This window comes from Choristoneura fumiferana, chromosome 2, assembly GCF_025370935.1.
Source record: "Choristoneura fumiferana chromosome 2, NRCan_CFum_1, whole genome shotgun sequence".
NCBI classification, from domain to species: domain Eukaryota; kingdom Metazoa; phylum Arthropoda; class Insecta; order Lepidoptera; family Tortricidae; genus Choristoneura; species Choristoneura fumiferana.
Window position 1 is genome coordinate 20707294 of NC_133473.1, and position 25160 is coordinate 20732453.

The 25160-nt window shown below is 39.6% G+C and overlaps 1 protein-coding gene across 5 annotated transcripts in view; it reads right to left on the minus strand.

The window, feature by feature from the left end:
* The window catches only part of Ten-m (teneurin transmembrane protein Ten-m), a 624351-nt gene that overhangs the window by 12057 nt on the left and 587134 nt on the right, over nt 1-25160 (minus strand). For 4 of the 5 annotated variants that reach the window (XM_074111143.1, XM_074111142.1, XM_074111140.1 and 1 more), the window contains 7 exons: nt 5924-6082; nt 4595-4891; nt 2407-4140; nt 1789-2066; nt 1467-1683; nt 939-1343; nt 314-649 (listed from right to left, as the gene is read on the minus strand). In XM_074111143.1, the coding sequence (XP_073967244.1) occupies nt 314-649; nt 939-1343; nt 1467-1683; nt 1789-2066; nt 2407-4140; nt 4595-4891; nt 5924-6082 (3426 nt within the window). The remainder of the gene's footprint in view (nt 1-313; nt 650-938; nt 1344-1466; nt 1684-1788; nt 2067-2406; nt 4141-4594; nt 4892-5923; nt 6083-25160) is intronic. The other variant, XM_074111144.1, reaches the window with a different exon arrangement.

The following is a 25160-nucleotide window of genomic DNA, read 5'->3' on the forward strand; positions in this document are numbered from 1 at the left end:
ATATGGCAATATTATTGATTAATTTTGTCAAGGCCCATCTATATTATTCGTCTCTAGAAAAAGGTTGTGAGCTATACTTCTCTGAATTTAAGAAATTAAGTATGATCACAAAACCTGATTTTCACATTATTAGAGTTCAACTTCGTGAGACTCACGTCGAGTTTAATTGTCTCTATTTGAAACTTGATTGATAAGTTTACATTCGCTTAGACTTGAGTTCTAAATTTAGCACGCTGGGCCTTACTAAATGAAGGGCACACAATCAAACAGGTTTTTTTATAAATGCGTAGGTTTTTTTTTGTGAATTTCTTACCTTTATCGTTATCCTTGCTATCATCGCAGACCTGCTCCTTAAGCGTAGTACAGTCCGGCCCATCCCATCCGTCAAAGCACTTGCACTCCCAATGTCCATCATTGGCCACTCTGCATTGTCCATGTCCAGCGCATCCTCGCGGGCAACCTTCCAACGTGCAGTGTCGTCCGTTCCAACCAGACACGCAGAGGCAGGTCCCGTTCTTGCACTGTCCGTGGTCACTGCAGCGTGTGTCGCAAAGCTTCGAAGTGCAGAATTCTCCCGTCCAACTGGGATCGCAGACGCAGGACTCTCCGACGCACCTGCCGTGCGGGCCGCAGTCCAGGTCGCATACCTCTGAAATATTTATTGCTTTGTGAGTAGACTATAGGTAAGTAATCAACTAATGCAGGGATTCTCAATTTTTGTATTCGTAATAATGTAACTTCCTTTACAGTTTGAGTCGACGTAAGTAGCCTTAGATACGCGTGCCGGAATCTAAGTGTACTGTCCGTATAATAATCAGCTTGCAGCTCTTTGAGCTGATAAGATTAGGCTTTCATAAAACTTTCTCTTTGTTTTGTTACTTAAACTTAAAATGTTTGATGTATTACGTTTCATTCCAAGAAAGAGAGTTTGTAATTACCTTTAGAACAATCTTCGCCCGACCACCTGGCATGACAAGCGCACGTTTGCGTATCCACGTCGAAGTTCCCATGTCCAGAGCAGTCTGGCAGACACTGGAGCGCGTCCTTGTCCATCGTGGCACAGTCCAGCCCCTTCCATCCCTTCTTGCAAACGCAAGCTCCTTCGATACAGAACCCATGTCCTGAACAAGTTGGATGTGGACAATCGACTTCAGCACAGAACTTCCCTTTATACCCCCTCACGCAGGAACATTTCCCGTTAACGCAGTGTCCATGGCCGTTGCAGTCCGGTACTTCACATTCGTCGTGGCGTAGGGAACATTCTTTGCCTTTCCATCCGGGGTTGCATTGGCACTCGCCGTTGATGTATTCACCGCGTTGACTGCATAGTACTGGACATACACCTGACAAAAAAATTAAATGTTAAACATTATCTTTCACCACAAAAGACTTCATACACCGCGTTTTTTGTTTGCTTTGTTTCGTGAGATTTAAAATTTTGTTTAAGTGATTCTAACAAAACTTACTCTCGCTGCAATCATCTCCTCCAAAACCAGGCTGACATTGACAGTGACCCATAAGACATTCGCCTTTCCCGGAGCAGCCGTTTGGGCAATTATGGGTCATGTCTTCAGCCACCGCGGCAATGAAGGAGATCTCTCGGGGGTCGCCATCGTCGTTGTACAGAGAGAGGAACCAGTGGCCTTGCTCCATGTAGTGCGTCACTTCTTTCTTTACTGAAGGCTGGAAATGGAAGAAAATAAATAATTTAGCATAACGATGGAGACACATGGATTCAGATCAAAATCAGTTAAAGTAAATCAGGGCGCAGATTTTTGGTATACTTACATGTGAAGCTCTCGTAGATCTTGCTTTGAATCCACTGAGGACCTCCAGGAAATGGTATTGCGTGTGTGTTGGCAGAGCATTCCGCCTCGCGTACACGCCGATCGACGCGCCGCGCGGAATCATATAATCAAACTTCACGTACGAAGCTTCCGATTGATAGAATTGCATATTCCAGTAACTATATGGAGGGATTTCTTCTGATAATTTTTCACCTAAATTAATTTGTTTGAACGTCGTCCCGTCTGGCGGGAATGACTGCGCGGGGAATGTTCGCGCACCTAGAACATAAACTGACGTTAGTATTGCGTTCGATGTTTTGACAGATAAAGTATATTTTTCATCAAATACATCATGCGACGATGTGGTGAAATTTAAGTTCAATAATTTGAATCTTACGGTGATCTACGATGAACAATGTTCTAATCTAAGCTTAAATGTAGGAAATGTATTCTAGTTGTAAAGCGCATGCTGTTGAAAAACGTTGCACTATTAGTAACCCTTGTACCCAACGAGGAAAGCATGCATTAGTACGTTATTAAAACCTTTGAAGACCCTATCCAGATGGTTGTATGCCGGTTAGTAAGTTAACGTGGTTCGAATCAAATAGTGTGACCTCACCTTCCAAGATAAGTATAGGCGGTGGAGTAACCTTTGGACATACACATTTTGGGACTTCAGTGGTTGATGGGCATTCAGTTGCTGTTTCAGTGGTGAGTTCTGTCGTCGAGTCTGTCGCGTCTGTCAGTGTCGTCGACTCTGCCGTTGATGTTTCAAAGGTTTGATCTTCTGTGGTTTCAGTTGTCTTCTCGAATTGCGTCGAAAGATCTGCTATACTTGAAGTGACCTCATCATTTTTGGTAATACCGCTATCAGTGCTGGATTCAATCTGGCTTGCTGCAGTAGTTGATTTGTCATAGTAGTCATCGTAAAAGTCTTCTCCTGAATTTTCACCTTCACAAACCGGACATGAACATTCGCAAGTCCCGCCTTCGAATATTGGAACAGGTATCACTGTTTTGTTGACCTTTGTTCCTTCTACTGTTGTAGGATTATTGAAGCTAGGCACGGTTGGTGTAACATCTATAGGAGTGATTTTTACACTTGGCATTTCGCTCGAATCGCCAACTGTAGGAACTTTAACAGTCAATGAATAAAGCGGTTTATAAGCAGAGTTGTCTTCAGCATCAGCGGATATCGTGAGATTAATCATTACGTGTTTAGGGTTAGACGCCTCCGGCGTTTTTGATTCAGCAGCTATATTTACAGTTGATGCTTTCTGGTCAATGGTTTCAGTTTTATTATTGATTACTGGATTGTTAAAGTTAGTTACACTTAGTTTTGGTTCTGTTGTTGTAAACACACCATGCTTTTCAGGTGAAGTAATAATGTTACTTGATGTAGAAATGACTATTGGTTTAGTTGTTGTTGAAATGATTTTTTCTGTTGTCGTCACCGGAACTGCAGTAGTAGTTGATATAGTACCGCCACTTTTAATACCGTTACTTTCACTATCATAATGAAACTTCTCAAGTTCATTATCAATATCTTCTGAATCATTGATTTTAATATGTAATTCGTCATTTACTTCTTTCAGTTGCGATTCTAGTTTCATATATTGAACTTTTTGCAATCCGCGCCACAAGATGGATGAAAACGAATCACTTTGCATAGCCTCGGGATCGTAAGCAATAGTATCATCTTTTTTTTCATTTTCCGGTATCTTATGTATATTTTTTGACATAAAATCACCACGTGAATCTGGTCTATTTGTCTTTTGAACATTTTCCATAGTTTTGGGAACAATAGCGATAGTATTAACAATTTCACCAGTTTTTGGAACTTCAGCTACAGTTTCCGGTGGTAAATCAACATGTGAATCAGGTTTGTTAGTATTATCGTTTAACACATCAGTACTAGTATACACCGTAGCTTCAGAAGTTACTTCCACAGTCGAGTTATAAAGCATCGTAGTTTTAAGCTCTGCATTTGTTAGCTCACCGATGTTATCCACACTAACACTAGACACATAAGCATCGCCTTGATCTTCGGTTGTTTCACCTTCCGACACACCATGCACTACACTAAAGGTGTTGACAGAAGGTGTTGTGATTAGCTCATGCATATCTACAGCGGAAGAGTCCGAAGAAGAAAGAGAAGGCGGTTCACTAGCATGCTCGTCTATACTTCGACGAGCGCGTTTACCTGAACCGGAGGTCGGCGTCTGGTGCGGTCGTGCTAGGGACTTGTTCGACTCCAGCGTCGTGGGTTTTGACGCGGGGAACACCTCAGTGGACTCGCCTACGACCACTGAACAGGGGCTCGCATTATGATATGAGGTGACGAAGTATGAGGCTGTGGGGAAAATGTTAATTAAATACACTTTACTGTTAGATAAGACTACAATTTAAAGAAGTAGTTTTATTTATCACAAGGAATACGTCAGTGCTGTTTTTTTAATCATAAGTAAAATATTGGCCATCGATTTTAGTAAAGTTGTAGCTATAAAACAGATGTTTCCAGAAGAGGCAATTATTTCAATTGTGTAACTAATTTCTGATTACAGAACAAGAAAAAATACAGGTTTGTGGGTTTGTTTCACTTATTTATATCTAAGTAGAAAACTTTAGTAAACGCTTAGATTTGGTGACGATGTTACACTCGATTCAACGATCGATAAATTTCTAGTAAAATTTTGATAGTTGCATTTGAAATGAAAATGAATATGTATGAAATGTAGAAAGTTGTTTGGCTTAAACACTAACGTCTTCCTTGACTTAAGATTCATGCAGTAAAAAATCCAAATTACCTGACGTATAAGACGCGATTGCTAACAGAAGAACGAACAACACTATGAACACTACAGCAGTACATTTCCAGGAACATCTAGAGGAAAGGCCTTTCCTAAAATGGAACCGGGAGGCGGCAGGGGGGAAGTGAGAGGCGCGGAGGTTGTTCCTAACGGGGAGGACAGGGACAGGGGCTCCGAAGGCCGGGTGCCTCTCGTTCCGGTCCATCCTCTCCAGGGTACTTTTGTCCTGCTTCCCTGGACTGCTGCAGGAGGAGTTTGATTTGTAATCCATCGACGGATTCTTTTGAATGTCGCCTGGAATGATTATGAGAGTTGGTTAATTTTGTGGCCTAGACGAGTTACTTCAATAAATATTTAAGTCAAACAATGTAAAGGAAGAAGCTCTCATTTGTGTGAAAGTTAATTTGCACCAAAAATTTTACGACTTTTCTTTTCGCAGGAGTTTTATATAAAACTTAGAAAAAGTTGTAAATAGCTAAGTGCTTAATGCATTACGTAATACTACGCATTTCATAAAAAAAAAAATACTTTGTATCTGGAATTCTCCATAAAAGTCGTAAAATTCAATCAAACCCTGATGAACACTACTTTGTGAGAATTTTTTGCTAACTCCTACTGTGGCAAGGCAGTGCGAAACGAGGAAGATTTTTATAAAACCCTGGTGGCTTAAAATGTACATTGGAGGAAACTGTATGACTTACCAGGGTGGAATCTTTGTGCTAAGTACTGGGTAATGTCATGTTACAATTTACAATTCCATACATTTTTCAACGAAATCATATTATGATATGTTTTTTTTGGAGTCTTTTTGTATTTTATTTTTCAACTCCAAATTTGTTACTTTTACGGTCATCCCGTGAAACCTAAAGAAAATACAAACTGAAACATGGATGCACAGAAACAACTCAGAAAAAGACACTATCGAACCCAGGTCCTCAGCATTTCGTGCTGCGTGCTATAACCCCTACACCACCACTGGACAGGAGTCTAGACACAAATTTCTCCCATGCACCACACATTTCAACCTACTTTTTCCTTTACTAGCCACTTAAGCAGCGGCACTAGCGACATCTATGTTTTTAGCCCTCATCGAGAGACGTCAACATTCCTTCGGAACTAACCGCTCACCCGGACAAGAGATGTCGCTATTAAGCAATCTGATTGTTTTTTTAAGCAAAAATCATAAATCATAGTGAAATTGAATAGGAAAAGTTTCCACCCTGGTACGTGATTCAGTTTCCTCTATTGTATACAAGAGTTTCCTAATTTTTTATTTTCGTGAGTAATGTACGCCCTCTATTTACTAGGTGGTAAGAGTTTGGATACCTGAAGGCACGTAAAAGTTGCCAGAGGGCGTGCGCACGAGGCAGGAGGGCTCGAAGTCGCCGAGGTCGGCGGGGTTGCCGGTGATGCGTCCGTTCAGCCGCGACATGGTCGGGTTGCGCGGGGGCACATCGGGCGGCGGCCGCGCTTCCAGCAAGCAACCTGCGGGCAACCGGAGAATAATTTTAATCTAACATCTAGTAGCATGGTGAACGGTTGTGCTGTTGATGAGCTCTGGTTGAGTTCGAAATGCGTCAGTGTAGTGTGGTGGTGGGTTTGAGATTTGTGTGTGTTCTTACAGTGTGGAGGTGGAAGAACTGCTGAACACATATTTCTTGCATAAACGTAGCTACTAATAAGGTCGCGGCTGAGCAAAGTAATTGTTTCAGTTCATTATAAGATAGGCTTTACTTGCTTTACCCTCGGCTGCGCACGCGTAAACCATTCGATAAAGTAGTTTAATAGAAATTCTGGGTTAAAAACAAAACTAAGAATTTCCAAAAATTACGTCGTGGTCTTTATTATGGCTGCATAACATCCGTTCCAAATTTAATGTGTGTAATCTTAGTGATGGAAAATTCAGACTTTTATCTAGATCCATCAATATCAAGTTTAGGTATCTATGGAGATTATGGTATGGTATGGGATTTAGTATCGACCAAATTTCATCCAAATTCGTTCAGCTAATTTAGCATGAAGGAATAACAAAGATACGCACGCACGCACCCACATAAAAACTTTTACATTTACCTATAATATTATATTGGCAATAGAGAGCGCTGCTAACCATTTTAACATTAGGTTCCCAAGTAACTTTTTAAACAGGACTTTTACTTTTACACACGGGAAGAGATGAGTCCGTCCTTTTCTAAAACCAGTTTCGGCACGGACTAGAAAGAGACATTGTAGGCACCTAAATACGTTTTAGCTGGCGCGTTATACTTTTAACCAAATCAGCAGGGCTACTAGGAAATTCGAAAATCGAAGTTCGTATCGTACCTTCCCTCTCATTCTAAGCACATAACTATCGTATTAAATAACTTAAGCGTCAGCTTCAGCAACTTCGATTTTCAAATTTCGTAGTAGCTCTGGTGTTCTAAAAATGCCCTGACACCCTGAAGCGTAACTAGAAAATCACAATTTACTTGAAGAAAGTTTAAAGATACTAAACGGAACGAAGTCCTGTAATAGCTCCGGGCTCGAAACTAAACTTCAGCAATATTCCGATCGACTTTCAAAGTTTTCCTAATGAAAATGTTATTATTACACGAAAACAACAATTTAAAAGGTTGATTAGAGATGCTTATTCCGGTCTGATCCTCTAAATTTCCTTTTATAGTATTTTTATTGATGATGCTAAGTGTAATTTAACTCAAACCTATTCCGAACAGGTGGCCCTAGGAACCTAGGTGGTTGATTGTTACGATTGTCACAAAGGATTAGGCAACTAAATACCTATGGTAGCCACTATGGACCCCGTGCGACAATAATCCTTCTCTTGTATGTAATTCTTCGTTCGACTTTATGACTTCTCTCTTTAAGCGCTATCTTTGCAAGTGCCACAGAGATTATCAGAAAACGACTCTATCATACCTGTGGGATCCATTTGGAATAGCAAAGGCAATTGATCTGTCGGCGGCTGATCGTAAAATCCGCCCGATCACGAAATTCCTAGGCATATCGTGAAATGGCGCTATTTCATGATATGCCTAAAAGTTGACCAGGCATATATCACGATGTGCCTGACAAACAATATTGCAGATCGATGAGAGCAACGCATTCGTCGATATTCCTAGCTCTATATACCGGGCACATCGTGATATGCTAAAAAAAATTAGGTACGACGAGCGAAGCGAGTAGTGGTTAGTATGAATTATGACGAGCGTGCCGCGGCAGCGGCCGGCGAAGTGCCAGAACCGATATGACGGCGTTTTATGATATGCCTAGGAATTTCATGATCTGCCTAAACGTCACTAGGCAAATCGCTAAACGGTGAGTTTTGAACGATGTGGCGGATGTCCCTTAGCCAATTCATGAAATGGCGCCATTTCACGATATGCCTAGGAATTTCGTGATCTGGTGGATTTTACGATCGGCCGCCGATTGATCGTACTGGAATAAGCATATTGTAAAAATCACGCGGTATCGTTTAAGGGGTCAGGAAATAAGTCAAGGTCGCCGTGTGGGTGTCTGTTGAATACTTTCAACTCGAACCAGTCTCAGGCAAAGGCCAACAGCGTCCAAAGAAGCCCGGAATATTCAAGCTAACTTCTAACAGAACACGTTCGTTGGCAGACCTCAACAACGCTCATTTGTTATTTTAAAAGCCTTAACAAAATTAATCAGCTCGCAGATCGGCACAAAAGCGACCATTAGAAGCAGGGAAAGATTCAATTAGTTCCATCCACGGAAATTTACAAGTTGAAATTCAATTAAGAGCGAATATTGTTCCTGGTAATGGCTCATAAACAAATAGCACGGCTCTCCGCTCGCGCCTGAGCCGGCGGCCCGTGCGCGGACATGCAAATGGATCAAAGATCGCGTGTTTCGGTAGTTCGTTATAAAGGAAATATATTAGTTCAACAGCCATTCCTCAAACCGCGGGGAGCGGAGGCCTCTCCCATCGCTAATATAAGCTAATGGAAAATCGAAGTATTATCTGTCCTCCCCCCGCCCGGCCCGCCACGCCGCAAACCCAACTTTTGATCCTCGACAAATTTTAAAGATTCCTTCAAGCGTTAATTAATTTATTGTAGCTGATGTAGCCGCAAGAAAACTCAATTAATTTTAAAAGGGTTTTTGTGTTGTTTTTTTCTCGATCTCGCCCCTACGTTTCGTTGCCGAAAAGAAAATGGCGGAGTTCTCGATATTATCGCCGGCGCTTTGTGGCCGCGGCTTTGAGACGATTCGCTTGCTAGTAATTAGAAGTTAAATAATTTCAGAGCGCCCTAATGAAAAACGCCTTCGCTGCTGCGATCAAATACAATGTAATGATCATTAAAGATGCCCACACAGTTTCTCGCGCGTTCAGGGAGACGAGTCCGGTTGTAATTTAATATTTGATTTGCATAAGGGCTTTTAACATGAGTTGAAGAGGGCAATTTGTCGGCTCGGATAAATTCGGAGAGCGGCCCGGCCCGCGCCGCAGCCAATGAAAAACTAAATCACCAGATCCCTCACCTAATTTAGGAGGACAAGTATAGTCATTAATACACACGTCACTCCTGGTGCTACTACAAAATGTGGCCCATTTATATCCCGTCTCGGGGCTTGGGAATTATGGTAATCGGGCGAGTCGTGTCTTTTGTCTGTAATGGTGGGTAATTACAGAGGCACCTCCGGGGGACACTTCGTCTCGCGGAGGGGGCCCTAGGGCGAGAGAATTCGACACTCGTTACGTGAATCGTCTCAACTTTAAAAAGGGAACGCGATTTTGAACGCCGCCCTGGGATTCGTCGCTTACTGATGCAAACTCCTTTTTTTCTGTTCTACTTTTTCCTAAAATTGGCTTTTGCGGATCGGTCGGAGTTCCACGTGCCTTTTCGGGGTTTGTTTGCGTAACGAAAATACTGTTTTACAACGCGGACTTTTCAGTTTGGAAGCTCGATTTTACAGCCCATATTATTTATGGTCCCGGCGGCTCTATGCATAAAGCAATCACACAGGCACCAATATCCATATTCCGAGTCGTTTGTTTTTATGCGTTTTTCAAGCCATCTGGCATCGCTGCGTTTTCCGTCTAGAAACCGCCGCAGAAAAGCAAAGCTCGCTTACTTATTGGAAGATAAAGGGGGTGTGTTTCGGCTCATTTGCGGCCGAGCTCGCCCCGATCAAACGTGATTTCTTATTGGTAAAGGAAAGGAAGCAGACGGCAGTCGTAATAGAGAAACTGCGGTTCACCCGAGCGAACTGCGCACAAAGGAGCGAGTTCTTTATTTACGCTTTTAATAAGATTAATATCGGGTGCGGGTGTGCTGTGACTTCTGGCGAGACGTTTTGGGCACGAACTGTCAAAGATATATCTCTCTCCAGGTAGTTTCATAAGTCGGGACGTTGATGTATGAGTGGCGGCGTGGCGCGCTGACGGCGGCGCGGCCAATCTCGCGAGACAAGCCGCGACGCGTGCTCACAATCTTAAACTCGTTACGGGATACATTCCCGAAGCAATTTTGAATTTACCCCTCGATTTCGGGATTGACTACACTATGGACTTAAAAAGACGCAGCGCCGCTTTCGGATGTTTCGCTCAGAGTATCGATCTGGTTGCCCAAAAGGCGAGGTTCAATTGAATTTGTAAGATTAGCATGTCAGCAGAAAAGGCCTCGCAATTTTACTTTGAAAGTCCCCCGCTCTGAGAATTTGTGTTAGAATGCTAAAACTGGCGATTCAGCTGCGTAAAAAGGTTCTTATCGGTGTATTTGTCGTGCAGCCGTTAAGTAAGTCATCGGAGCGAGCGGCATGAATACACTGGGAATCAGAAGCGTTGCCGCAAAAACACTTAACGCGTACGTACCGCCGCAAACCGATTCCCCAATTTCAATTTTAAATTTAGCGCCGAAGTTGGCCTGGCGCTCCGTACAATATTTATATGAGAGCTGCACCGCGATTTATAGTTAGGAAACAATCGGAAACTTGGTCCGGCGTCGTCGTGACTTCGTTTTAATTAGTACCCATTCATCGCGGAACAATCGAGTCCTCGAACAAATCCATTATCGAGAACTTTTCGATAGTCGAAAGAGGTGTATTCAAAGTTTTCGATTGGAAGGGGATCGGACGGATGGGCTTTTGTGGACCCGCGCTGTCGCTGCCCGGTGCCCTGCACTCACTACTGCTGCTTTTATCAGAACCGGCACCACCGACGGGCTACATCCACATTCACGTTTTTCGATGATACCGACTATTCCTTTTTATTTACATCAGTTTTGTTTAACAAAGAGTGTCGATATACTTTGTTTATATAGCACACTTTTAGTAGTTAGGTTTACCTATTCGTTTCAGCTAAATGTATTTTGATTGATACGGAAATAGTTTCTTCAATTACTAATGGAAACTCCTGACTGTAATGGACTATTTCCAGTTGCACAGAGGGCCTACTCCAAAGTTTGAAAATCGAAGTTCGTATCGTGCCGTCCCTCTGACGCTAATATTATTTAATAGGAGAGTGAGAGGGATGGTGGGTGGTGGTATTTTCGAATTTCGGAGTACCCCCGCAGTTCTTTTTTCGTACTGCGGACATGTGGGGTTTTTTTCTAGTAGTTCCTACTTTTTACCGCGTGTATGAATTACTGGGAATGTCATCAGTGGTAATTTTTTCCCATCTGTCCGCATTACGAATTAAGGGAGAACAAACTGGTAATAGCCCCATCGTAGTTTATACGACATTCCTAAAATCAAAAGGCCATCATGACAGCGTTTACATCGTCAGTAACGACATTAATCGGCTTCCGTTGATGATTAAGGATCGACAATCATTAGCGCGGCCCGTTACTAAGCTAGTTTATTATAATTTCCCTTACATTTCCGATCTCGGAACATTTAAAAGGCATTATCGAAAAATTGGGAGGCATTAACGAGACGGGGCCACTGTCTCCGAGCCCTAATGACGTTACGCGAGGCCCTTAATCGGTACCTCACGATTCGGGTTCCGTCCTTCATTATTCCGTTTTGTTAATGCGCTTTGAAGTCATTCCAACTAAAAATATTCAATTAACACCCGCGGTGATCAACACAGCTTCCATTTGTACGAGATTTTTCATTAAAATTTCACTTTCCACCCAACGGAACGCAGTAATAAATTACTAGGCGCGCTATGTGTAAAATTGGGTTTTTTCATCTGGCAACAAAATTAATGGAAGCCGAAGGAAACTACATTTTACTTGAGCCGGAAATATTTGTTCAACAGACGAAAAGGCAGGTCGGAGGCAACTCGCATTTCCTATATCACAGGAACTCGAAGTTTCAGCGGCGATCGACCGAGTGTCCGACGTAGTCTGGTCTTTAATTAAATAGCTCCGCTTAGCCCAGTATTGGGCCAGGCGGATGTAAATATATATAGCGCGGCAATGTATCATGTCAAGACGCCTGCCTGCCACACTGATAAGATTACCAGACAAAGGAAGTCCACCCATATCACTACCACCACGACCGCTAAATGCGGACCTTCATTTACTACCCCCGGAGAGCACAAAGCCATTCTGGCTGTTAATCCCTAAACAATAGAGCAGAGATTCCCACGTGCGGCCATTATTAGCGTCCCGACGTCAACGTCTGCTTCGTTAAAGGACACTCAGCTTTATTTATGTTGACATACTGGCAGTGTTACCTTATTTGTTGTCGCGGCGGCCGCCGCGGTTAGACCGTTTGCGTTTTAAAATAGAGTCGACATTGTCGTGTCAGGTCGCAGGCCGCGTGCCGCCGGTTAAGGGACTGTCGACTTTTTTGCGCGGGGGTTGAGGGTTGTTTTTTACGGGTGATCCCTCGTCGGAGTAGTTAGTTGGGTGGTTTCCGGAGCTCGATAAGGAGGTTGCCTAAGTCGGTCCGTCACGCGAGCTGTCCACTAATTTATGGCGCGCTGATTGCCGATATCAAGCCTCAGGCCGCTACCCTTGCCCGAAGCCACTCCGAACCTTTTTATACTCCGTTATGTTAATGTCTCGTCTAGGAAAACATCCGAGCGAACTTACACCAACTGAAATACATAACAGTTGGGCTACTTTATGCTAATTCGAATGGAACATTAGAAATTGTAATCTGTCCTATCTACGGCAGTATAAAGTGTCTTTTGTAGCTGTTGCTGGTGGAAGCATTTTAACTAGATTTATTGTCCATTTCTTCGTGTTTTTAAGGAAGTCGGAGACATGAAACCGCGTAGTTAAACCTCGGCCATTTCATGTTAGTGTAACGTAAACGTGGCACGAGTTGATTTGCGTGTTTGCGTTTGAGTAGCTGAGCTTCTACAGGTAGGTACCTAATGCGCTTGGGAAGGAACGTGTGCGGCGCAGCAGCTGATGGTTCAGCGAGTAGCTCGTTAAAGCCAGCGCGTGCTGTTCATTACCGACTACTACTAAATAGAGAAAAACGTTTTGGCTCGCGTTACCGGTAACCGAATATCCTCACGATCCCGACATCTGCTAATGGCCGAAACAATGCTGAGGTGCACCATTAATCTCACTATCTCATTGTACATATTTCTTTGTCTAAATCCATTAAATTAATTACAGCCATTTGGGGCGCCGACTCCGTATTTATTAGGCTCGTTATCATTCATTGAATCTTCCGATAGACGAGTACTAGAGTCGTGGATTGGTGATAGATGCCCGACTTACACGTAAATGGGGGTCCAAATTAGCTGTCTGCGGAAGAATGCAGTTGGCTGCGTGACTGATACGTCAGGATTTGAAGGGGAGCTCCGTGATTCATCGGTGTCATCGGCTCGAGGATTGGGAAATTCCTCGGATGTGGAGGACAGGGCTGTGCGTCTCGATTGCAGGTAATACAGGGCTTAGTTAGAGTAATTAACGCGAGCAGTAAGTGGCCCGCCGCAGATGCGGTCGATGACTTTGATGTGCGCGGCACTAATTGGTATTATGTCGTAACCTTATGTAACACGACGTCAGGATAGCGACCTAAATTTACATACCACGTAAAATATAATTAAGTCGAGTTACAACAAATCGTCAAGCAGAACATCTAACTAATACACGTAGAATTCAAGCACACGCTCGCGCCTGAATAACAAACAAAAGATAACCTGGAAGTATCTATTTAACAGTTCTGGCACGATTGTTACTTACCTATAACAGTTTTAAATTGTACGCACCGACGACCGGATGGCCAAGTGCTTAGAGAACCTGACTACGAAGCTTGAGGTTCCGGGTTCGATTCCCGGCCGGGTCAGATATTTGTATGAATAATACGAATGTTTGTTCTCGGGTCTTGGACGTTCAATATGTATTTATCTACATAAATATGTTTATACGTTGCCTAGTATCCATAGTACAAGCTTTGCTTAGTTTGGGACTAGGTCAATTGGTGTGAAGTGTCCCATGATATTCATTAATTAATTAATTGTGAGCTGTGTCAGACCACCAACGTCAGACGAGGCTGTAACTGTCAATACACGTGTTACGTCGACAACAAAGGACTCGCCATTTCCACGGCGGTCAGTGGACGTTTCGATCCTGCGATGCCCGATAGCCCGAGCCCGGCTTAACCTCCCGACTTCAGTTAATTAGTCTTAATAGAAACAAACAAAACGAACTCGCAGATAAATGGGCCGAGATAGTTATTTAATTGTCTTATCCGAAGAATGGAGCTCCGAGGAGGTTTAAATGCAGATTCATTCGCCGGTTACGTCTTAACTTTTGTCAAAAGTTTCGTTTGGTATCGGAACACCCCTTTCGCTAATGAACGGTTCAAACGAGATTTGGAACGCGAATTAATGTTTTGTGTAATTGCGAGTTGTAATTTCCGTGGATCAAATCAGGTTCTATGTTGGAATTTCACCAACCGTAACGAGAACTCTTCCCTTCAGGATACAGTTCAATGTCGGGCGTTGGATTGAAACAGCGAGTGATTTGCGTATTGATATCCGCCGATTTCGCGTAAGACGTGTGATTGAATGTTTTTGTTCCCGTTTGGTGTTTTCGCACTTAAATTAATTAATAGCTTTTAGATTAATGGAAACGTTTTATGTCAATTGACGGAGACAATTTCTTATTGAGGGTTTAGAGAGCAATTTACTCTAGTGATTAGAACTGAGGAGTTTGGATCGGTTGACTTGGCGGTATTGTGACCTAGTTTTCTTAATCTTTATCTTTTCTTTATTTCTTTATCTTGTGATGCATTCAAAATATGATTCAAGTAAGTAGAAAGCCCACTTTAACATATAATGTGTGTGATATTATGTTTTTAATGCGTTATATATGTAATTAGTGTTTTTAAAGCATTTGTTTGTAAGAGAGGGTAAACTAATAAGGAAATTAATTGAGAAAAAGCAATCAAGCAAAAGCAATATGTGGGGAATTAAGTATTGCCGACGTTTCTAGAACCAGTTGAGCTTGTTTCAAAAATGATATTCGCTTTACAATATCCTTAAAACAACTTTGACAGTGCATATTATCGAACAGAAAAACAATTTTTAAGCTTTCTTCACTTAAAACAGATCTATGAAGCATTGAAATTCAAGATTAGACAGAGAAAGACATACTTTCCCGGCCCGGATAATACCAACATGGAAATACCGAGCCTGTTTTTCACGTACACCCTATGCACTCCCATAGAAGTTCAAGTCAACTGACATGAATATCTATGGGCGTGTACACAAAAAACAGGATTGGTATTTCCATGTCGGTATTATCCGGGCCGGGAAAGAGTGTTCATCCACATTTCGGAGACCTCTCGCTACACTAGCGCCTCTAGCGGCGAATTCAAACGCGATAGCCCTCTGTGGCGCCATACCTACTGCATGGAGAAAAACATTCTAGATAGATAAATATACAGACTTTGCAAAAATCACTGTCAATTTAATTTTTAACCGAATTTTACTTTTCTACGCCAAACATTAAATAAATAAATAAATATCATGAGACACTTGACCTAACGTAGGTATAAAGTAAGCAAAGCTTGTGTTATGGGTACTAGTCAACGGATAAACATACTTAAATAGACAGAGACATACCTACTTAATATACATACATATTAAACACCTCGAGACTCAGACTCGAGAACAAACATACATATTTTTCATAGAAATATCTGCCCCGACCGGGGTTCGAGCCCGGCACCTCAAGCTTCGTAGTTCAGGTGCTCTAACCACTGCGTTATTCACACATTAAACATTGTCTGTATATCTATATTTTCATAATAATAATATAACTCATCGTAAATTTGGTAAATGTCAAAATATCGTATATTCAAATTAAACTTCTCAAGTAAAATGCCCCAAGACTTATTTAACGAAGAGTAGCGATCCTGTTCCGCTGATAAATTGTCGCATGATTGCCGTGTTCGACATTTGTCGCGCGGTTAAGGCGCGCAATTAGTAACTGACCAAGAATTAATGTGCACACGCCCCTTGCCGCTGGAATACGTAGAGGAGTCGGAAAATTGTATGCAGTACTTAATAATATTTACTCGCAAGTTATATTCGATAACGGACGAACATGAAAAATTACATTTTTGAATGTTTCTTATTTGGGTTATTATTTCGAGAGATTAAATTGTGTTCAGACTCAAATTTTCAGTTATAAAATTAGAAATATATCGTTTATTGTTTTTAAGTTGCTTAGGATATTATCACTGAAACTTGTGATAAAAACATTTTATTCTATTTTATCTTTTTTTCCACAATAACTTAAATTTTCTGCACGAAAGTCAGTTACGTGGTCAGGTTCGGATTATCCTTGACTACTTTGTAGTATTGTAAAAAATACAAGGTATAGAAAAACTTGCTGTTTAAAACATGGATTGAATGTTCATAATATGATATACCATGCATGCAAACATAAAAAAATTAGGACATTGATAAGACTATTATTTTCTACATTTCCCGTTGTTCCAAAATACACCATCATTTTCGTAGCCACACTTATTAAGTAATATTTTAAACAAAAAAAAGAGGTCAAACCTCCTGTAAATCCTTTTTTAACTATAAGCAACTTTGAAAATAAGACTGGGTCATTATGACGTATAATATTTATCGCAAGCCATAATTATTTATCTATAATTAATGTAATAAAGGTTCAGTTAGATTTGCGTCAAAGATCGAGCGTCATTTTCGTTACGGTTGCGATTTGGTGAGTATTGGGTAAATAAATATAATGTTTTACTGGTGCTGTGTCATTTGCAGTTAAGTTATTCAATATTGATTTCATTTGCTTCAAACCTATAGGATATTTACTGCAGAGCCGCGAAAGTAAGAACTTTTCAATTTCGTGGTCATCATTTTCGTGGTGCTATGGGCCACGAAACTGATTAAAGACCACGAAAAAGATGATTTTCCCTACAAGTACAAAAAATACAGAACACTTTTTATAGAATTTTCTGCTTTTTACAGTGTAATCGTTTATGCCGTTATTGATTTAATTGATTTAAATGAATAATGGTTGACCGTCAACAACATTTGCTCCAGGTGTGGTTATAGGAATTATGACCAGTGCGACGCCAATTTTGTTAACTGGCGAGAGGTTCAAGAATTATTTTGCCCTGAATGTACGTGTGAAATGTATATATCTAAATATTAAAAAAAAACTTCGTCATTTAGAGGAGCATTTTGTTGTGTTGTTTCGTTGTAACATAATTTCGTTCTGGTTTACGGGGAGAAGGTATTGAAAGCTGTTTTGGTTTGTGAGTTGAAGTTATTAATCTTACTTTAATTAAATAATTTCTAGATAGTATTTAAAAGGTTACAAAAATGACAATTTGAAGTCGTCATTTTCGTGGTCAAGTTTTAATTTTTTTTTTTATATAGATATCGATTGTCTATTTCTGTTGATACCTGATTAATTAAATAATGCTTATTCGTTTTCTCATTATGATCGGATTTTCATTCAAATAGTACAATTATAAGATTTTAAAATAAACAAAATGTTCTTTTTCGTGGTCTCGGTGCTCATTTTTGTTACCGTTAAAATTGGATTTTTTCTTTTTTTAAAAAAAATAAACTTTATCGATCTTTTATAATATAAAGCATCTTATCGGTACATATCCTTATGTTCAAAATAAAACAGACCACATCAAAATGTGTGTTTTTATTTCTGTAACATTTATCTTACACCTCAAATAATTACCCATTTAGGGATACGACTTGGATAATGGGTAGTGGATACAGATCATATTTTAGATTTATTCAGTTATGTCAAATATAGTTTCTAATTTTTTTTTTACAGTCGTTAAAGATAAAATTATAAAATTCACTAACTTCATGAGACACAGGAGAGCCGTAAAAAACTTGCACTTTTTTTAATAACATGCAAGCTGTACAGGACCAGAGCACTCGCACATAATTAAAGAAAAAATCATAGAATTTAAAAGGTAAGTTAAGGTAATTTAAGCCTTAAGTTTTGACGAAATAAAATGTACAAAGCTTTTTTCTACCTTATTTTCTAAATTATGCGTTAATTAATTAAAAACTCTTTAAGTTACGGACTTTAAAACGTCATAAATTATTAAGTTTTGCCTTATTTTACTGCTCTTAATTAATTATCTTAATTCTTGATTACCTAGGCCTATGTTAAGTTTTATGGTAAGCGTGCCAAGTCAAAGGCTTGCTCCATTAGTGCGCGTCCACACGTCGGTCATATTTCCCGCGTTTTTCAACTTCCGTCCGCCTGATAGAGATTGATGATACCACCCTCGCGCTGTAGGGTTGCCAGAGCTCAAAATAAATAAAAAAAACTTATAATTACAAACTAAGACATAAACACCTAAACAATTATGTAAGTTGTATCTTCTTAGTTGTATTAATTATTAGTGATGCTTGCAACTTTTCGATTTCAGTTAACGTTAATGGAACATTCAGCAGATTAAATTAAGTTAATTTCTCTAAGACACTATAGTGACCTAACTTTTATTACTTAAAAGATAATCAAGAATTAAGATAATTTATTATGCGCTGTAAAGAAGTGTAAAAGATTCTTAATTGATGACACTTTTTTAACTAAAGTTTTTTAGATTAACACATATTTAGCAAAAGAAAGTTAGAAAAATGAGTTTTTTATGTTTATCTTCAAGTGCATTCTTTTTTACACAATTTTATGCAGAAGTTAAGTTAACATTATAAACGATCTGAATTGTCAAAACTATAATCTTTACAATGCAAAATTTGCATTTAATAAATCCGGCTTTGGTGGCACACATGTCCACTAAAGCAATGATAGACCAGTTTAAATCCTAATAAGATAGCAAGTGAAAATAACTCTCCCTTTTTTGGCTTTTCATTTTAACAAATTTTTAATTTTCTTTAAAAATAGTTCAACAAAGTGCCAACCCTGTCCCTGTAACACAACCCTACCTCGGGTCATTGAGCTTACGCGATTACGCCCGGAGGGGATTCGCATATATCCAAATTACGCCATGATGGACGCTTCTTACGCGGATAACTATCGACTATCGAGCATCGAATATCGGTGTCGATTATCCACTCTATCGATACAGTTAGAACAGGAACACGGAATCAGATTTCGTTTAAAACGCTGAGTGCATACCTATAACGCGGCTTCATGGCAACTTTGCATCTAACTTAGTACGCTCAACAACCCCGTGGTAGCCTAGTAGCTTTGGGCCTAAGGTCTCTCAAACAGAGGGTAACGGGTTTGCACCCCAGCTCGTATTAAATGATAAGTTAAGTTTTCAAACCGCACTGAGCAATGCTGGGATCGACAGCCCGAGCCCTCTCAACATTAAGACGTAGTCGTATAGGTAGAGTAATTAAAACAAAGATGACGCGTGCCGTGGTTCTTATTACAATGTCATTAATGGCAAATTTTGACAGAATCACGTCTTCGTGGATGGCACTAGGTATAGCACGAAGACGAAGCATACACTTGACGTATCATCCATTAAAACCTTGCATCAATACATGTTATAATAAGTTTTTCAATAAACAAGTAAACTTTTCAAGAGCGTCAGTCCATTATAGACATGATTATTTCATAAAATTGTTTATAAAATTATATTGCGTACTCGTAATAATAAATACGTACAATAAAATCCTACGAAAACCCTCTAAATGTTGCCATGTGTATCAGCGTTATGGTAATGCATGGTTAATGGCAAAATTGCCTTTAATACACCATAAAAGTCTATTTGTCGTACCCCGCTTCCTGTAACGACGTTGTAAAAACCTGTCTCGTCTCCATTTTTGACGCGTTATTCGAAACCGTTATCATTCGCTAATTAGTCGGCTTCTTTGATAATGAAAATAAGAAGCGACGCGTCGAAAATTATGAGGTATTTTAATTGACACCTGAATTTTGAGTAAGTGTCTCCCGGGTATGGCAACACCGGGATGCCTTGATTTTTTTTAACTTTGATTAATAGTAGTTTTTGCAATTGTTACGTAATAGGGGTTCTTAAAACACGAGTGTGGTTTTATGCAACGAGGCGCAGCCGAGTTTCATAAATGGAGCACATGAGTGTTTTAAGGCCTAATTACGTACAGTTGCATACAATATTTTATCTACACGCATATTATAAGTACTCTAAGATGGGTTCAGAAACCGATGTCAAATAACCTGGATTGTATTACAGACTTAAACTAATGTAAGTAATAAATAAATTAAAACAGATAAAGGAACTATTAAAAAAATTAAACAACAACAGAGCAAAAAGAAAAACAAACAAAATGACAACATAACAGTAATGGCGGCAAGACAAATCTCTGTCACGAATGTTTTTTTTTCAAAAAACTTAATATTGTATGTCGTTCGAGATCAAATTTTCGTGCAATTTATATTTAAAAACATACCAAAGTGCCATTTCGTATCGAGAAAATGTTGTGTCTATACCAGCATAGAGACCCTTTTAAATTGTATTGATTTTGACAGCTGTTCCAAATTCGAAACTCATGACAGTAAGTATTATTATTATTATTCCCTCAATGGCGTTACAGTAAGTACTACATTTGACACTGTAATGTAATGAACATTACGTTAGTGCTGTTACCTATTACCACAGACAAGAAAGTTTTCATAGTGAAATCGGTTGTTTAATCTGTCATCTCCCAGGATAACAGGATCAAAGGAATTTGGGCACAAATTTGTGCCTCTGGGAGAGGACAGGTTAATGCTAATTAGTCACTCAACGGTTTTTGAACGCATTATAGAGGACTTATGATATGGATATAGATAAAATATATGGTGAACTACGAACGGAGGTGTGGTAGTGGAGAAGCAAGGTTAGAAGGCTATAGGGATATATAAGTAGCCCTCCGCAAAATTAACGCCAGTATTTATCAATTATTTAAAATGTATTGTAACCTAATGTATTTTTCTGGGTTAATGTTTAGTTTGATTAAAGGAAGAGCCATAAAATAGGTCGTAGATATAGCTAGTATAACCTACTTGTAATCTATCTCATTCTTTTTAAACTTTCACAGCGAAAACACCATCGCAGCACCTAAAATTAAAAGACAACCATTTCTCACCAACCCCTGCTGTCACAACTTCTTAATAATTTTACGAAAAATACTTTAACGCCCCAACTAAATTCATTAACCGCAAACAAATCTAAGAAACCTCTTTGTAATCAAAGCAGGATACCCCTAAAATCCGCCATGATGCGCATTTGTCACTGCACCGCCATCTTGTGTCCCGAGAGCATTCGACGCGGCTGAGTGGCTCGTTCACGCGTCTGCCATAGACAAGCAGCCATTGTTGGCGCGAAAAAATGTGCATTTTCTTTGCGTAATTGGCCGTGAACCCTTCTGTTGAAAAAATGATAAAGCGACGTTGTTTAAGATATGGCGGGATCGGATTACGGTAAGATGAGCTGCTGCATTGGGTTTTTGTGATATTATTCGGTTTCAGCGATACGATCTTGCAAGGAATTTATTTTAACGCACTCGGTGTACATATTTATTTGCAGTGAGAGTAAAAAATATTCAGTTTTTGTACCTATGAAAATTTAAAAATCATCAATTTTATTTGTTTTATTAGCAATAGGTTTGCAAACCGAACACACGCCACTATATTGGCATATGCGAGCGATAAAGATTTTCCGTATGGTTAGTCGGATTCCTTGGTGGTCGATTTGGTAGGACACCTCGCATAAAGTACAAGCCAGCGGATTCGGTTCGTCCCAGCCTATATACGTCCCCATGCTGGGCACAGGCCTCCTCTCAGAATGAGAGGGCTTGGGCAGTAGTTCCAACGCGGGCCTAGTGCGGATTGAGAACTTCGCACACACCATTGAATTACTTCGCAGGTTTGTGCAGATTGTTTGTGTCCCTCACGATGTTTTCCTGCACCGTAAAGCTCGTGGTAAATTTCAAATGTAATTCCGCAAATGAATCTCGAAAAACTCAGAGGTGCGAGCCGGGGTTTGAACCCCCGACCCGATCCTCTGCTTGAACCACTCGGCCACTACGGCTTTATTCGTTAGGTACTACATTGAAAAAGATTCTTATCTCGTAAACCAAAGTGAACCATGAAGATCACTTGTCTTTTACATTACGTTCAAGAAATCTTTTACTAGGGCTACTTAAACAACATTAAGTATATTTTATAATTTTCTTAATAAATTTTGCGCTATGTTTTCGGTAAAATTTTAATTATACGAAACAATCATTCGATCAAACAATAATAGGACAAGAATATATTCTACCAACCGACGTTAGCCGCGTAAACAATATGTTTATAAAAAAGTGCATAGGGCGATACATTGGAGTGATATGAGGGGAAGCAGATTGCCATTCATAAAAATATCGCGTACGCAATAAATCAGTTTTGCCGGACGCGTTACACCCTCGGCTTTATCTTATTAAAACAATTTGTTTGATTGTCGTCATCGCCCCGCGTAATGTCTCCAATTTGTTTTGAGCTGGTCATTAGTCTTTTGGATTACAAAAAAAGTAGCCAATTGCCTGTTGGAGCCGTGGATCGAGGGTTCTGTAGCAAAATATAATAAAGGTTGTATTACGTAAGAACTTAGTTTTCTCTAATTCAGTCAGATATTTTCACATGTGCAGGCTGTCAACAAACTAGCTACACCAAACAATCATAGATAGTTTTTTTTACTTTTAGAATTAAATGGTATAACTTACTGACAAACATTGTAGCTTTAATAATGAACACTGAGAAAGAGTCAGACAAGCAAACCAGTGTACAGCGCCTATTTCATAATTTAATTAAAGCTATAAACAAAGTGATAAACCTATGGGTGACATTGACCATCGATCTAAATATCGTAGCCAATATAAAGCTCGGTAATACAGAACACATCAGATTAGAAATATACATTTTATAATAGGGACAATGAGACCAACATTCAACTAATGAACTTTAGTCTTTTAGATGGAGTTTAAAAGAGAATAACCCAGCGAAATGTTTGGTTTCGAACCAAATCATCTTTTCTCATCCCGGACGCCGTGTACCCACAGGGTAAAGACGACACAGATTCAAAATATTAATTTAAGTTTACTAACTACGTAACGAAGGCCGCTGGGCGATTTACACAAACGCTTTATCACGACTCCACCGATGACGTGCCACGTCAAATTTGGACCCAAAATAAATGGATTGTCGGACCCGCAACGTGGCCGACTATCAATCCACGCATCAAATATGTACACAGTCCAAACGAAAGTGACATCCTCAATAACCCTCATAAAAGGCTGGTGGGTAAAATATGGAGGAAAAAAACTATTACACGGGTAGAAGGAATGGGTGGAGGTCATCATTGTCATCGGGTATCGGGTTGTCATCCGTCTGGTCGGCGGTCGGGTCCGCAAGACGGATGGCCGGATGGGTCGGAGTGGCCTGTGTGCCTGCCCCGTTTACATTTGGTAAATGGGCAACGCGCTCGACCGAGTACTTTGCAGTATTTGCGGGTATTTCGCTCGAGTTTTTTGCGGATGATTTGCGAGGAGGTATTAGGTGTTTTAAGTTTTACGATGAGTCCGACATTTATTACTGTTCCTTATGCGGATGAAATAGTGGTCTTACAGACTAGGTAAAACCAACAGGTGAAACAAAATACCTATGACATACAGAGCTAGTTAGTTTATTATTTTTGACATGAACGAGTTAAATTGAGATGTTAGTACCTATTAAAACCCATGCGTCAAAGGGTATTTTTAATTAGAAAACAGTATGTACATACCTACATAGTGTACCTAGGTACATACCTACATAGTTCGCTGTGCATTTTTCATTAGGTAATAGTATTTTTTTAAAGTGACCAACAGCCGAGCAAAGGTCTCTCTATTTCGCATAATGCTGCTTCTAAATAAAGTAAACAGTACAGCAACTACCTTTTAAATAAATTGTAAATGAAATATCCACATTAATTCAAACTATGATACATTATTTGTTCGCGAAGCACAACCGGATTAATGGCGGTGTCATTAATTAATCACTACTCACAACCATTTGTGCTAAACCAAAACAAATAACAAACCAACACATAATGGTTGCGAGTTTTTAATGATGACATGGTCTGGCTCGGACACAACGGAATTATATTATGATATGAATTATATTATTTATTAATTATATTATTAAATCCCTAATTAGTTTATTTTTTTTATGTAACTTTTGTGTATTTTATTAGGTAGGTACCTGCATGGGCTACATGTAGATGAAAATCTCTTGTTATAAAATTTGTACGCCGTGTAAGCGGCAAAAAGTGGAGAACTTTCAAATGTTGGCATAACTATAACACCTGTTGATCATGTAACCTACTTTTTAAACAAATCTGATGGGACGGCGAGAGGCACTGGGACATTTAACGCGAGTAGATATAAGATAGTTAATATAAGCTTAATATAGGCCGTTATAGCCTATTTTAGTAATTGTTTATAAAAAAAGAGTGCCGTCTTCGTCAACAAACTGCTTAGCAGTTTGGCAAAAATATTTCTAAGTTGTCATTTGGAAAATTATGGCATAATAATAAAAAAAAACCTTTGACTTTGACTTTATGTCTTTTTGTTTTGTATAATTTGAATTTTACAGCGCATTGGTGTTTAACTGTAGTGCTGTAATTTTTTGTTGTCACATTATATTTAAGTAAATGATGCGTCAATATAATGTACCTAACTTAGATCCATAGTAATAAAATTGGCTTACTAATTTCATTTCTGAGGCAAGCAAGATTTACATAGTACGGCTAGTTTGGATTGTTAAAACACGAGTAAATCTTAATGCGAAAACTTAATTTCACAAGTTTTATTTAACGTATGTACTTAGTTTTTTCGCATGTAAGGTACTTATCTCCAATAGTTATCAGTTATAGTTCGTTAATTGTAAGACATAAAATTACTAATCTTTTAAAATGGAGAGATTTTTTAAAATTGTAAATGTAATTTTTAACAAATTTGTTCTATCAATCGAATGACACGTAGACGTAGATAATGTATCTTCCATCAAACATTAACGTTAAATATTTGTACAAATAGGTACTTTAAATGGTAAATTATAGATGTGAAACTTTAATCCCCTGGCTTATATTATGTAGATATTCGCCCTGAATCCGGGACACATCGCGGTTCGCCTGGGCGGGAGTTAAGAATGAATTTGTCATT